Source organism: Lipotes vexillifer, unplaced genomic scaffold (assembly GCF_000442215.2).
Source record: "Lipotes vexillifer unplaced genomic scaffold, Lipotes_vexillifer_v1.1 scaffold835, whole genome shotgun sequence".
Lineage (NCBI taxonomy): Eukaryota > Metazoa > Chordata > Mammalia > Artiodactyla > Lipotidae > Lipotes > Lipotes vexillifer.
Genome location: NW_006774135.1, coordinates 371,079 through 382,779, shown reverse-complemented (window position 1 = coordinate 382,779; position 11,701 = coordinate 371,079). Strand labels below are relative to the sequence as shown.

The window sequence follows — 11,701 nt, the reverse complement described above, 5'->3', positions numbered from 1 at the left end:
CCTCCCCTTCCCCACCCCCCCTTGAACCCCGTGGGCCTGGGTCGCCTGCCAGTACCTGCCCAGGGCCCGCCCCGACTTGCCCCTCCGCCCTCAGCCAGGTCTGCCTGTTCTTGAAGCGGGGGGCGGACCAGCATGCCTTGGACCACACGCAGCAGGACCCACTGAGCATCGCGGTACAGGAGGCGAATGCAGACATCGTCACGCTGTGAGCACAGCACGGGGGCGGCGGGGGCCAGGCGGCGGGAAGTGGGCGGCAGGTGGAAGCGCCTCACGTGGCCCTCCCTCATCCAGTCTCCGTCTGGCGCGCATGGCCGAGGAGATGCGTGAGGCCGAGGCACCCCCCGGCCAGCCGGGACCCCTGGCTGGCAGCAGCCCCACCGAGCTCCAGTACCGCAGGTGCATCCAGGAGTTCATCAGCCTCCACCTGGATGAGAGCTAGGGTGGCAGGGCCTTGGCGGGACCCCCACCGGCCCATTTCCTGAGAGCCCCGGAGCTCCTGGAGCCCTGCTGCCTGCTCCGCCCCCCTTGGAGCTGCCCTGACCCCCAGGGCCCGGAGCAGGACCCCAGCACTGAGTCTTCTGAAGCTCCACGTCTCCCCTGGGAGGCGCTGCATCACCCCACCCAGGGACTCTGTGTCCTCGGGTGACCCCTCCCTAGGGGGCCTGGGTTGGCTCGTGTCACAAATCACTCTCGAGGCCCCACATCACCTCATGCCCCTCTCTGCTCCCCCAGGCCCGTGTCACCTCATGCCCCTCTATCCCTGGGGCCTGTGCCGTTGGTGCCCCGCTCTGCCCTCAGGGCCTGTGTTACCTTGTGCCCCCACTTTGCTGCCCAAGAACACTGACCTGCTAGTAGGGGCCCTCCCACACCCCCAGAACCCCTCCACTAGGCCCTGGGGCTGGTGGCTGGCCACCAGCATGTGGCGAGGGCAGAAGGGGCCGCCCATTCCAGGGAATCAACCCGCGTACCTCACTTAGTGACCCCAGCATCCAGGCTGGGCTTCTTGGGTGCTTGGGGGGCTCTGGCCTGGGGCCTCAGCCCTGGCTGGGTGTGGATGTCCCGAGGCCGTGTGGCTGGCCATGCAGGCCCTTGTGCCCCGTAGCCCCACCCATCCCCCCCCTTTCCCACAGCGGGTGGCAGGGGTGTGGCTCTTCCCACCCCTGCATCCAACATCCTTTGTCACGGACTGAGAGGTTTTCTACAATGATCTCCTTCTCACTTTGTCTCACGTCTTTTCTCTGGACTCAAGGACCACTCTGACCCCCAGCTCTGCCTGCTGCTAGGGGAGGCGCCTGCAGCTCAGCCCTGCCCCCTCGCCAGCCTCCCCCCCTCCAACCTCCGGCTAGACCCATGGGGCCTCGGCTCACTCCCCAGGGCCCTCTGATGCCTTCTGCATTCCCCTTCCCAGAGCCCTGGGGCACCGGCTGGGCCTCTCCCCAACTCGGGCCCTCGGCCAGGCCAAGGCCAGTTGGTTGCTCACTATGCAAAGACTGCCCAGTGAGGCCCCACGGGCAGCAAGGTGGGTGTGGACTGGGCTCCCAGCTCCCTCTCCTGCTGGCTGTGACCCCTAGAGAGCAGAATCAATGCCTTCCTCTCTCCCTGCTTGAGCTCTGCCCCCGCCTCCCGCCCCACTGCCTGCATCAGGGCCTTTGCTGCGGCCTCGGCTGGCTGGCGGGACCCGCCTCCGTTCCAGATCACAGTTAATAAACGGCCGCTTGCACCTGCCACCTCTCCTCGCCCACCTCACTCCGCTCTGTCTCGGCTGGGGACAGGGTGGGGGGGTCTCTGTGTCCCCTGCTTTCCCCAAAGGGAGGCCCTGCGTGGGACAGCACCAGTCGTGCCCCCAAAGCATGTAGTAAGCCAGAGCCCAGTGCCCTTGCCGGCGGCCTCACGGAAGCCAGGGCTGCTTTGATTAAAACCAACTCCTGATACCCCATTCCCTGAGCCCTCTGCTCTCCTCTGGGATGGACACCAACTGGCGAGGGTGCTCTGGCCGTGGCCTTGTCCCCTGGGCAAGCTCTGGCCCCATGCCCTCCCGTTCCCCAGCTCCCACCGTGTCCGTGACTGAGGATGTGGGGGTGTGGTCTGAGGTATTCAGCTCGCTGCGGGGGTGGGGGGAGTGGGGGGGTGCAGCAGGACACACTCCAGCCACCAGGTAGAGTCATCCATTTTACTGCAAAGCGGGCCCAGGTCACTGAGTGCCCGGGCCTGGTCCTGCCCTTTCTCCCACTGGCCCTGAGCGAGGGGGGCTCTGCCCGATGCCTGCACACACCTGCACGGAGGTATAGACAGACGTGTTGATGCTCGGAAAGATGTGGATGTATGACGCTGACACCAGACAAACACACTCCCTTGGGGCACCCCCCCAACGTCATGCACGCGCGCACACTCCTGCACACGGGCAGATGCTCCGTCACGCCCTGAACGCGAGGATGCCGAGTGGTGGGGACACTCCCCTGCTCCCTGCCCCAGGCCTCCCTGAGACCTGTGAGGTCACCGCCAGGCAGGCAGCTGCGCTAAGAAGGTCCCATGTGCTAGCGCCTGGCGCCTGTCCGCCCTCGGGCTCTTCTTGGGCCCCTGCTGCTTCTTGGGCCCCGGGTTTGGCTCGGCTGGCCAGGGCGGGGTGGGGGGGGCCCTGTGGGGCGGGACTGGCCGGCCCTGGGCAGCCGGGAGAGCCCACTGCTGCCACAGTTCCCAGGGTCAGGCCGCTCGCAGGCTGGTTCAGGTGTCAGGAGTTTCCGGGGTCCACACCGGGATGACCTCCAGCCAAGACCCCTGCCGGAGCCCCTGCAACATCATGGGAGGTGGAGCTGGGCCCCCGGGCGTTCGATGTCATGCCTGCAGCTACCCGGCCACCAGCCGGCCTCTGGCTTGGAGCGGGCACCCCCGTGGCTGCCCTGGGCTGGCCCCGAGCCCCGCGGAGCTGGCGGCAGCACAGCAGCAGGGCAAGGGCCGCGGCGTCCAGCAGCAGCTCCAGCATCTCCACGACTGAGAGGACACAAGAGCCGAACCACAGGCTCCAGAGGCTGCCCGTGGCTGAAAGCAGCTGCGGCACACGTGGGTGCTGCAGGCGGTGAGCGGCGCGGCCCGGTCGCCAGCCCTGCCCCACCCCCGCTGCTCGGCCTGGTGGCTGGCCGAGTAGACGGGAGTTCTCGTCCACTGTCCACCGTGCAGTAGTTGAGCTCCTGGGAGAAGGTGTTCACCTTGGCCAGGTTGCTCCTGGGGCGGGGCACAGGCGAGAGGGGCGGGGCCGTCCCTGGGGATGCTGGAGGGCGAGGATGGCAGGGGGTTTGGCAGGGGGTTGCCGGGACGTGACCTCAGCAGGAGGGGGCTGCACCCACCTGGGGGTCGGGCTCCAGGGGCCTGCAAAGCTCACTGTGGCTGCGGCTCCTCCCCGGGCGCTGCGGGGCAGTGTGAGGGCAGGGCCTTGGGGACACAGGTCAGTCCGGGGAGGGCTCTCTGCCCATGAGGCCTCACCCGGCTTCCGGGACTCACGGCTGACTTGGAGGAAGGCCAGCTGGAGGTCCCAGTGGAGAGCTTGCATGAAGGCTCCCTGGGAGAGACAGACCCTGTCACATCCCTGCAAGGGGCCTCCGGGCGGACCCCACCCCGGCACTCCCCACTCCCCTGCAAGGCCGGGGGCAGCGGGAGGCGCAGGGAAGCCGGTGGGTCTCCAGGTCCTTGCAGAGGCAGTGGAAGCAGTGACTTGGGGAGGGGGTCGTGGGGGAACCTGCCAGGAACGTCCCAGGGGCGGTGGGGAGGTCTGCCCTTGACGGGGCAGCCTGGGACTCTGCCCCTCGCAGCCCACGCAGGCCGGCGGGGTGGGGGCTACCCCAGGCTGGGTGCCGCACGGAGTTGCAGTCCTCGGCCCCCGCAGGCCAGGGCTTAGAAGCAGCAGCCGCAGGAGCGGGTCTCCACCATCAGCGGCTGGAAGCAGGAGACCAGGCAGGCCTGGGGAAACAGCGGGGACTGGAGCTGTGGGTCCAGGACCGCCGCCCCTCCCCCGGGCCTGCCACCCGCCCACCTCCCTCCCACTGGCCTGTCCGCCCCCCGGCTCCCACTCCTTGCCTTAGCTCCCCCCACTCCCCAACCCCCTCCCTGGGCCCCTCCCCCCCCACCTTCATGCCCCCCCACGCCCCACCTCACCTGCCTGGTGCAGGAGACGGTGTACAGCAGCTGCACGTCCACGCCCCCCCGTGCTGTCTGTGCAGTGCCCACAGGGGCTCCCGAGCCTGTGCACCTTGTCCTGGGGGGAGGGGGTGCGGTTCAGTTCTGCCGCCCTGCCCTGGAGCCCCCGAGGCCCCAGGTTTGGGCACGGAGGCCGGGAGCCTTGAGGCTGGTCACAGGACAGTCTTTAAAAAGTAATATCTTTTATCCCCAGTTTTCTTGAGATATAATTGACATACAGCACTGCATAAGTTAAAAAACTTTTCCGGTGCTCCAGGAAGGGCGTGTGGATCACGACTTTGATGCCGGCCCCCGTGGGCAGCAGGAGGTGATCCTGCTGCTTCATCCCGAGGGCCAGGCTGACCCCTGGGGGAGGCCGGGGGGGAGGCCAGGCCGGCCTGGACACCCCGCCCACACCCAGCCCAGGCTGGCGGCACACAGCATGGGTGATGCCGGGGTGCCGCGCGGCCCAGACACTGTTGAAGGTGTAGCAGCTGCCGTAGCTGGGGTGGTGGGAGGTCTGGAAGTGACTGGAACCAGGGGCCACGCTCAGACCTGCACATACCCCTGACCCATCACCCTGTTGTGTGCAGCCCCGGGGTTGCAGGGAGGGGACCACAGCTGCCCTATCTCTGGAGGGCCCCGTGGGGCCGGCAGACCACTGCATGGGGTGTGGCGGGGTGAGCAGCCACCCGCCTGCACTCACCGGGCCTGGTGGCCCTGGCCATTGTAGGGGCAGGAGAAGACAAAGTGTCTGCCGCGGCTGTGGTGGCCGTCCTCGTGGGCAGCAGGCAGCAAGGCCAGAACGTTCACGCGGTGCAAGCGGTACCACTCCCAGGCGGCCACCACGCTGGAGGAGTAGGCCTGCTGGATGCAGTCGCCACCGGCGCTGTTACACTGGGCGGCACGGGGTCAGCGTGGGGCTCCGACCTGCCCCGTCCCATGCAGACCTCCCAGGGCTGGGACACTCACCAGTTTGCAGCCCACTCTGTTCTGGCCCCCCAGGGGCCTCAGCCTTGGAGGTGGATCCTTCGGTCCAGCTGGAAGGCGAGCTCGGGGCCCGGGGCCTCGGCCCCCGGGGCGTCCTCGCTGTTGCTGAAGTTGAACCCACACAAGGAGTAGATGTTCTCCCGGGCAAAGTTGTCCAGCGCCCGCAGGGGGCGGCGGGCTGGGTGCGGCCTGGGGGCAGGGCCAGGGTGGGGGCCAGCAGAGTCACAGCCAGGCCTCGAGTCCCCACGACAGCCACGCACACTGCGGGGAGAGCCCCGCTGGTCCCCACGGCACTGACCTGGGTGACGCGGAGAGCAGAGCGGCCCCCATCCCCCGCCGTCCTCAGAAGCCCAGGAGCGGGTTCGGGAGCCGGGGCTGCATAGGGAAGTCAGATCCCCGGCCTGCCTCTGCCCCGCCCACCGCGGACCCCGCCACCCTCTGGCTCGTTCACGGCCCCTCCCTGTCTTTGGAGTGTTGCCCTGCTCCCTTCTCAGCGGGGGGAGGGGGGGGGCGCTGCCCTTCTGGAAAGTCCCCCGCCACCCTCCCCTCCCCCTCCCCGGGCTGCACAGCGCCTCAGCGTCCCTCCGGGTGGCAGTGGTCACACCAAGATTCCGCTGGCTCTACTTGCCCTTTAGCTCGCTCCCGGGGCTCAGGGCTGGGGAAGGCAAGTCGCCCACGATGGGGGCTCCCGCTGTGACCGCACGTGGGGAGGGGCCCCCAAGCTGGCTGCAACCCTCACCAGTGCAGGTTCATGTCGCACAGGGTGACCGACAGGAAGAGCTTGCGCTGCGCTGCGCTCCGAGTGTACGGACACCGTCATGATGACCGGGTAGCACCGGTACTGCCCAAAGAGGAGTCCGAGCTGCCAGCAGAGCACGCCCAGGGCCCGCGCGAGCCGCAGCCCCCAGGACGCGGTCTTGAGGCGGTTCTGGCTGGAGCACACAAGGCGGATGGCGCCGTGGATGGTGCCGTTGGTGCAGAAGGTGGCGACCAGCTCCCTCAACGAGGCACGCAGCTCCACCAGCCTCTCCCCACGCCCCTCCTCGGGCGGGGGCGGTGGTGGCGATGGCGGCAGCTGGGGGCACGTTCGGGTCCCCGGCCCCCCACCGGCTGCTTGGGCCATGGCTCCAGCTGAATCCCAGAAGCGAGCCTCAGTGGGGTCCCAGCCCACCGTCCGGTCTGACCCCACCCAGGTGTCCTCACCCGGGGCCATGCCATCGACTTCCATTCTCTGTCCCTGGGAACTCCCGGGACCGTCGCGTCCCTCAGCCTCCAGTGGCCCAGCCCGGCCTGCTGATGCCCAAGAGAGGCCCCATCAGAAGCTGGTCCATACTTGGGACCGACGCTGCGGCCCTCCCCTGTGATGACCGGCAGGGCTCCAGGCGGCCTCCGCGGGTGTGTCTTGTCATGGCCAGAGCCGAGCCGGGTTGGTGGGGCAGGGACAGCAGGGGACATGGTGTTCAGGCCACGCCTGGCCTTGTCTGCAGGCGGGCTCGAGGCTGGGTGGGTCTCTGCTGCCATCTGCCAAGTGGGCCAGAGGCCTCTGGTGAGGGGCAGCCAGGTGACCTGCTCAGGGTGGGCCTAGAGCCCAGCGCTGGGGATTGACGGGACTCTGGGCCTCAACAGCCTCCACTAACCCTCAGCGGCCAGCATGGCCACTTTGACTGGGGCCGATGGAGCCAGGCAGGTCTGGCCACATCTCGGCTAAGGCTCAGGCCTGTAGACCTGTGGGCGCTGCTGGCCCGGGGTGGGGCGTCGTCCACCGGGCTGAGGCCCCAGGGATGGTCCATTCGTGGGCCTCGGGTTTCTGGAAAAGTAGGCAGCAGGCTGATGGGCCAGACGTGGTGGGGATCTGAGGGCTGCAAGGAGGTGGACCCGAGGCCTGCCTGGTCCCCATTCCCACCTGGAGGCTCCAGCGTCCCGGGACCCAGGTCCCCCAGTGTGCAGGGCCATGGAGCCCTGACCAGGTCAGGCCTGCCGGTCCAGGACATGCACTGAGTCACTGCCTGGGCCTACTGCGGACTTCCCACGATGTCCCCATCTTGGTCTGAATCGTTAGGTCTCTCACACTTGGGGTGCAGCCCCCTGGGTTCTGGTCCCTCCAGTTAATGGGGCCTGGGCTGGCGCTTGGGGAGGGGGCTGAGCCAGAGGAAGGGCCTGGTGCATTCAGCTGGCACGTGCTGGCACCCTAGCGCCAGCCAGCTGTGTGGGGCCCAGGCCTCGGGTTTGTGGAGGTGGCCTGGCCAGGGGCACATGCCAGCATGGGGTGCTGATGGCGGGTCCCACACGGGACAGAGCGCTGCCCACACGTGTGTCCCGTGATCACACTGAGCCGTCACAGGGAAGGCAGGACCCTCAGCCCTGTGATACTGGCGAGGCAAAAGGGGCTCCAGAAGGTTCTCTGGGACTCCGTAGCGGCCGCCTCCCACCCCAGCTGGAGCTGGCGGGGCAGGAGGAGGGTGGCTCTGGAGACTCAGGCACCTCCAGGGTTTCCTGAGATGGGGATCGGGGTCCTGACACTAGGGCGGATGTGCTGGGGTGAGTGTGGGCACTGCGGGTCCCTGACGCCTCAGCTGCGGCAGGAACAGGGGTGCATGGCCCCTTCACGCAGCACACGCACACACTTGCACGAACACACACTCCTCTCACACACAGCAAGCTCTCTGTCAGTGGGGGTGGCGTGATGAAGGTGTGGACAGGAGCCCCTGCCCTCTCACGTGGGACGTGGCCCCTCCACTTCAGGCAGGGGAGACCCGGAGAGATGGCCTGCCCCAACTGCCCCGGCCACAGGCCACCTCAGGCACCCCTGGGACCTTGAGGCTGGAGCCTCCCTGTGTGGGTGCCTCCAACCTCCCATGCTGGGTGGCTGTGACAGTGGCGGTGCTGGTGGCGGTTCTAGCAGGTGACAAAGCAGGCCGTGGCCCAACGCTGGCCAGGCAGCCTCCTATTTATAACAGGCTGGGCGTGGGACGTGGCGGTGGGGAGGGACCCAGCTGGGGGCAATCACACCTGCTCTGGTCCTGGAAGGGGAAGCCTTTGGCTGCAGGCACCGGCGTCTTTCCCCGGGGGGAAGCTTTCCTGCCCCCGGTTCCTTGCGCCTGGCTTGGGGCCCCGGCCCTGGCTGGGGTGAGGGGCCCGAGGTTTCTGGAGGGCGAGGAGGGACCCCGCTGCAGCAGACCCTGCATGCCCCCTCCCCTGTCCACTCCAGCCTGGCCTGCAAGGATGCCTGCTCACCTCCACCTGCCAGGCCTCTGACCACAGGTGTTTGTGGCCAAGGGTCGCTGGGCAGGGGCGTTCATTCCCAGAACACAGGGGTCTGCCAGGGCTGGCTGCCCAGCCCCTGGGACAGGCGCAGACTGTGGGAAAGAGCTGGGGCCCAGGTGGGAGATGGCGCCTACAGCTCAGCCTCCCAGGAGATACTAAGACCACGCACCACCCACGAAGATGGCACCACACCCTAGGCACACACCATCTCGGATGCTGAAACCCTCGGCCTCAGTGTGGCTGCATGAGGCCAGTGTGCTGAAGGTAGGACAGCCCCAGGGTGACACACCGGGGGACCCAACATGGCTCTAGGATGACCCAGAGGCCTCGTCATCCCCAGTGACTGGACCCTCAGCCTGGTCCCAGGCTTGAGGGGTCGGCTCAGGCCCTTCTGGTGGGGCCTTGGCTCTGAGGAGGCGTGAGGTCACCAGCCTCGTGGCTTTGGAAGGAGGCACATGGCCACAGGAGACCTCTGGGAGAGGGAAATCACGCTTGGGGAAGAGCTGGCCCTGGACTCATCTGGGCGTGAGTGCGAATCACAGCTTTGCCACTCGACTGTATGACGTTGCCCAAGTTACTCAATCTCTCTGAGCCCGTTTCCTCAGGTACAAAGTGGGACTGAGTTTCCTCGAGGCTCAGAGGTGAGACCAACTGATATCACTGGGCCAGTGTCAGAGCCCCTCCTTCCTCCTCCTGAGGCGGCCACCCCAGAGCCTGCCTTTGGGAGGGCAGAGACACAGAGACTGCGTCCAGTGGCAGCGAGGCCAGCAGCCCCCTCCTCCCTTCTGGGCCCGTGCCCTCGCCTGCCTCACCAGGCCCCTCCAGTCCCCGGAGGAGCAGTAGGTGGTGTCTGGGGCGGGACAGGGCTTCCCCAGCTCCCTTGACAGCTGTATGTTGAAAGGATTAGAGAAGGGAAAGGCGGAGGGCTCCCGTCCCCAGCCCTCTCCCCAGAAGGACGGATGGCCCTAGCCTTCAAGTGGTGGCCTTCACCGAGGCTGGACCTAGAGGCACCAAGGCGTCCCTTTGCAGGCCGGGGCTGCCCTGCAGACTGCGGGTGCCTGGGCTCCACCTCCACGCCTGTGGGCATCCCCACCCCCAGGGACAGCTCAGAGTTGGCCCTGGGGGAATTCCAGTGCAACAGACATGAAGTCTGAGCCCATGGGCTCTGCACGTGTGTGCGGGATTCCTGGCGGGGTGGGCAGGTGGGGGCATCCTCCCCGCCCTGGAGCTGGACCATCTGGAGTCCATGCCCGCCGGAGGGTAAGGGGCCTCCTCGGTGCAACTGCAGAAACTCTCCATCCCCCAGGCATTGACCGCAGTGGCAGGCAGGGGCTCCTGCCACCACAGAGGGGGCTCCGGCCGGCTGCGGCGGGCAGAGTGCGTGGTGCTGCCTGTGTGGGGCTCAGGGTCCGGCCGTGGGTCTGCCCCACACCTGCGCTTGAAACACTCTGGCGCCTCAGGGTGGCCTCCCTTGTAGAACTCTCCGTGAACTAGAAACAGCTGGGCCCGCCCCGTGTGGGGATGGCAGAGCCGGGGTGGGGGGGAAGGCGGGGGAGTGAAGGGCAGGCTGAGCTATTTCCTGAGCGTGGCAGCAGGAGGTGGGGCCTGGGGACTGCCAGCCTCCCCAGGAGGAGGGCGGGCCAGCGCCGGGGGACACTGGGGGCCAGAGACGTAGCAGGCTGGCTTCCCACGGGCCGACTCGCCTGGTGCTGGGCCGAGGGATGACGGGCACTCCTTCTGCTTCTGCCCCGGGCCGGGGGCCAGCCCTGCAGTGGCCACTCAAATCCTGCCTGAGGTGACCTGGGTGGGCCAGACTCGGGGGTGAGCGTGGCCGCCTGCCCGCCCTCTGCCAGCGGCCACGGCTACACCCGTCAGGGCTTGGAGTCCACTGTCAATCGCCACGTGGTCAGTTACCCCGTTGACCGGTGGTCTATTCCAAGAGGCAGTCAGGGTCGCGGTCAGGGGTGAGAACTTGGGGTCTGAACCGCAGCTCTGCTGCACGGAGCCCTGTGCTCTGCCCAGCGACGGCCCCTCCGGATGGGTCCTGGCTGATGAGCACCGCCAGCCTCACAGCCGAGCCGGCACTGGCACAGGCTGTGTGGCCACCCCCAGCCCCACTCACCAGGAAGGGTAGTGTGTCGGCCTGCCCAGTCCTCCCTTTTCCAGAACCCCACCTGTGTACCATCCTCACGTGCCCCCCAGTGTTACCCAAGGCAGATGTGAGGTGCACACGACATCTCCAGGCCCCGTGGTCAGGGCTGTCTTGATGCTGTCCCAGTGGCAGCACCCTCTGCTCCCCCGGGGCCTTCCGAACTGGCCGCCCCACCGCCCTGCTCTGCCTCCCCCTCCCCCAGGGCCAGGGAGGGGGCCGTGGGAGCGGAAAGCCAGCCTCAGTGCGGCATCCACGGTGCATAATGACCCTGTTGATGGGCTGGGTGGAAAATTCGGTCGGGAAACAGTGCAACACTTTTTATGAGGACAGCTCTCCCCCTGGGCAGGGGCTGGGCAGGCTTCCCACGGCTGACCCCACCTGGCACAGGTTCTGGCGGGGCTCCGGGTCGCACGCGATACCGCAGCCACACAAGGCCACCCAGGACTCGATTCTCAGGGCCCCGGGTGGTTTGGTCACTGAGGCCCGGGCACGCAGAGTGCCTCCCGCGCTCTCCTGTTAAATGGGCACAAGAACTGGGCCCCCCAGTCCGCACTGGGCCGATCCTTTAGAAAGGGGGCCGGCGGGAGGGTCGGCGTCCCAGAGAAGTCGGGCTGGGCTCACGCCGGCACCGCGGGGATCACCCTCTAACCGAACCTGTCTTCCCGCGGAAGGCCGGGGGTCGTGAGGAGGGGAACGTGCTCGGTGGGGGGCCCCGGTCCGCTGCGGCCGCTGACTCTCCCCGGGGCCGCCAGCCAGACAGCGTTGCGGCTGAAGGATCAACCGGAGGGCCGCGGCTGTCCGACCAGAAGGGCGGAGGGGCTCGGGCCCCGCCCCGCGAGGCTGCAAGCCACTGCCCATGCGCCTACTGTTTCCGCTTCCTGGGGCGGGTGGCGGCTGCGAGACGCAGGCGACATCCGCCCGGCCGCCTAGAGAGGTCGCCCCGGAACCGGAAGCATGGATAGCCCCCGCCCCGCGAACGGCCATCTTGGAAGCAGAAGCGGAGGAGGCGGAGGCGGCGGCGCCGGCGGGGGCGGCGGGGGCAGCGGCGGCGGTCGGGGTGGGCTCGGTCCCGGCGCGGTGGAGCTCTGCGGCGCGGGCCCCACTCTCTCGCTCCCTGCTCTGGCCTCG

The 11,701-nt window shown here is 67.9% G+C and overlaps 2 protein-coding genes across 2 annotated transcripts in view; one reads left to right on the top strand and one right to left on the bottom strand.

Annotated features, from left to right (window-relative positions):
- The window catches only part of ACAP3 (ArfGAP with coiled-coil, ankyrin repeat and PH domains 3), a 13,049-nt gene extending 12,610 nt beyond the window's left edge, over window positions 1-439 (top strand). The window contains 2 exon segments of the mRNA XM_007448912.1: window positions 95-205; window positions 292-439. Coding sequence (XP_007448974.1) covers window positions 95-205; window positions 292-439 — 259 coding nt within the window.
- Window positions 440-2,728: 2,289 nt separating this feature from the next.
- SCNN1D (sodium channel epithelial 1 subunit delta) lies at window positions 2,729-6,370 on the bottom strand. The gene is given in 14 exon segments (XM_007448968.1): window positions 2,729-3,064; window positions 3,168-3,219; window positions 3,377-3,549; window positions 3,624-3,730; window positions 3,833-3,887; window positions 3,889-3,951; window positions 4,147-4,203; window positions 4,205-4,246; window positions 4,412-4,526; window positions 4,605-4,697; window positions 4,874-5,064; window positions 5,235-5,346; window positions 5,897-5,952; window positions 5,954-6,370. Coding segments are annotated over 14 exon segments (1,869 nt in total).
- Window positions 6,371-11,701: the final 5,331 nt, after the last annotated feature.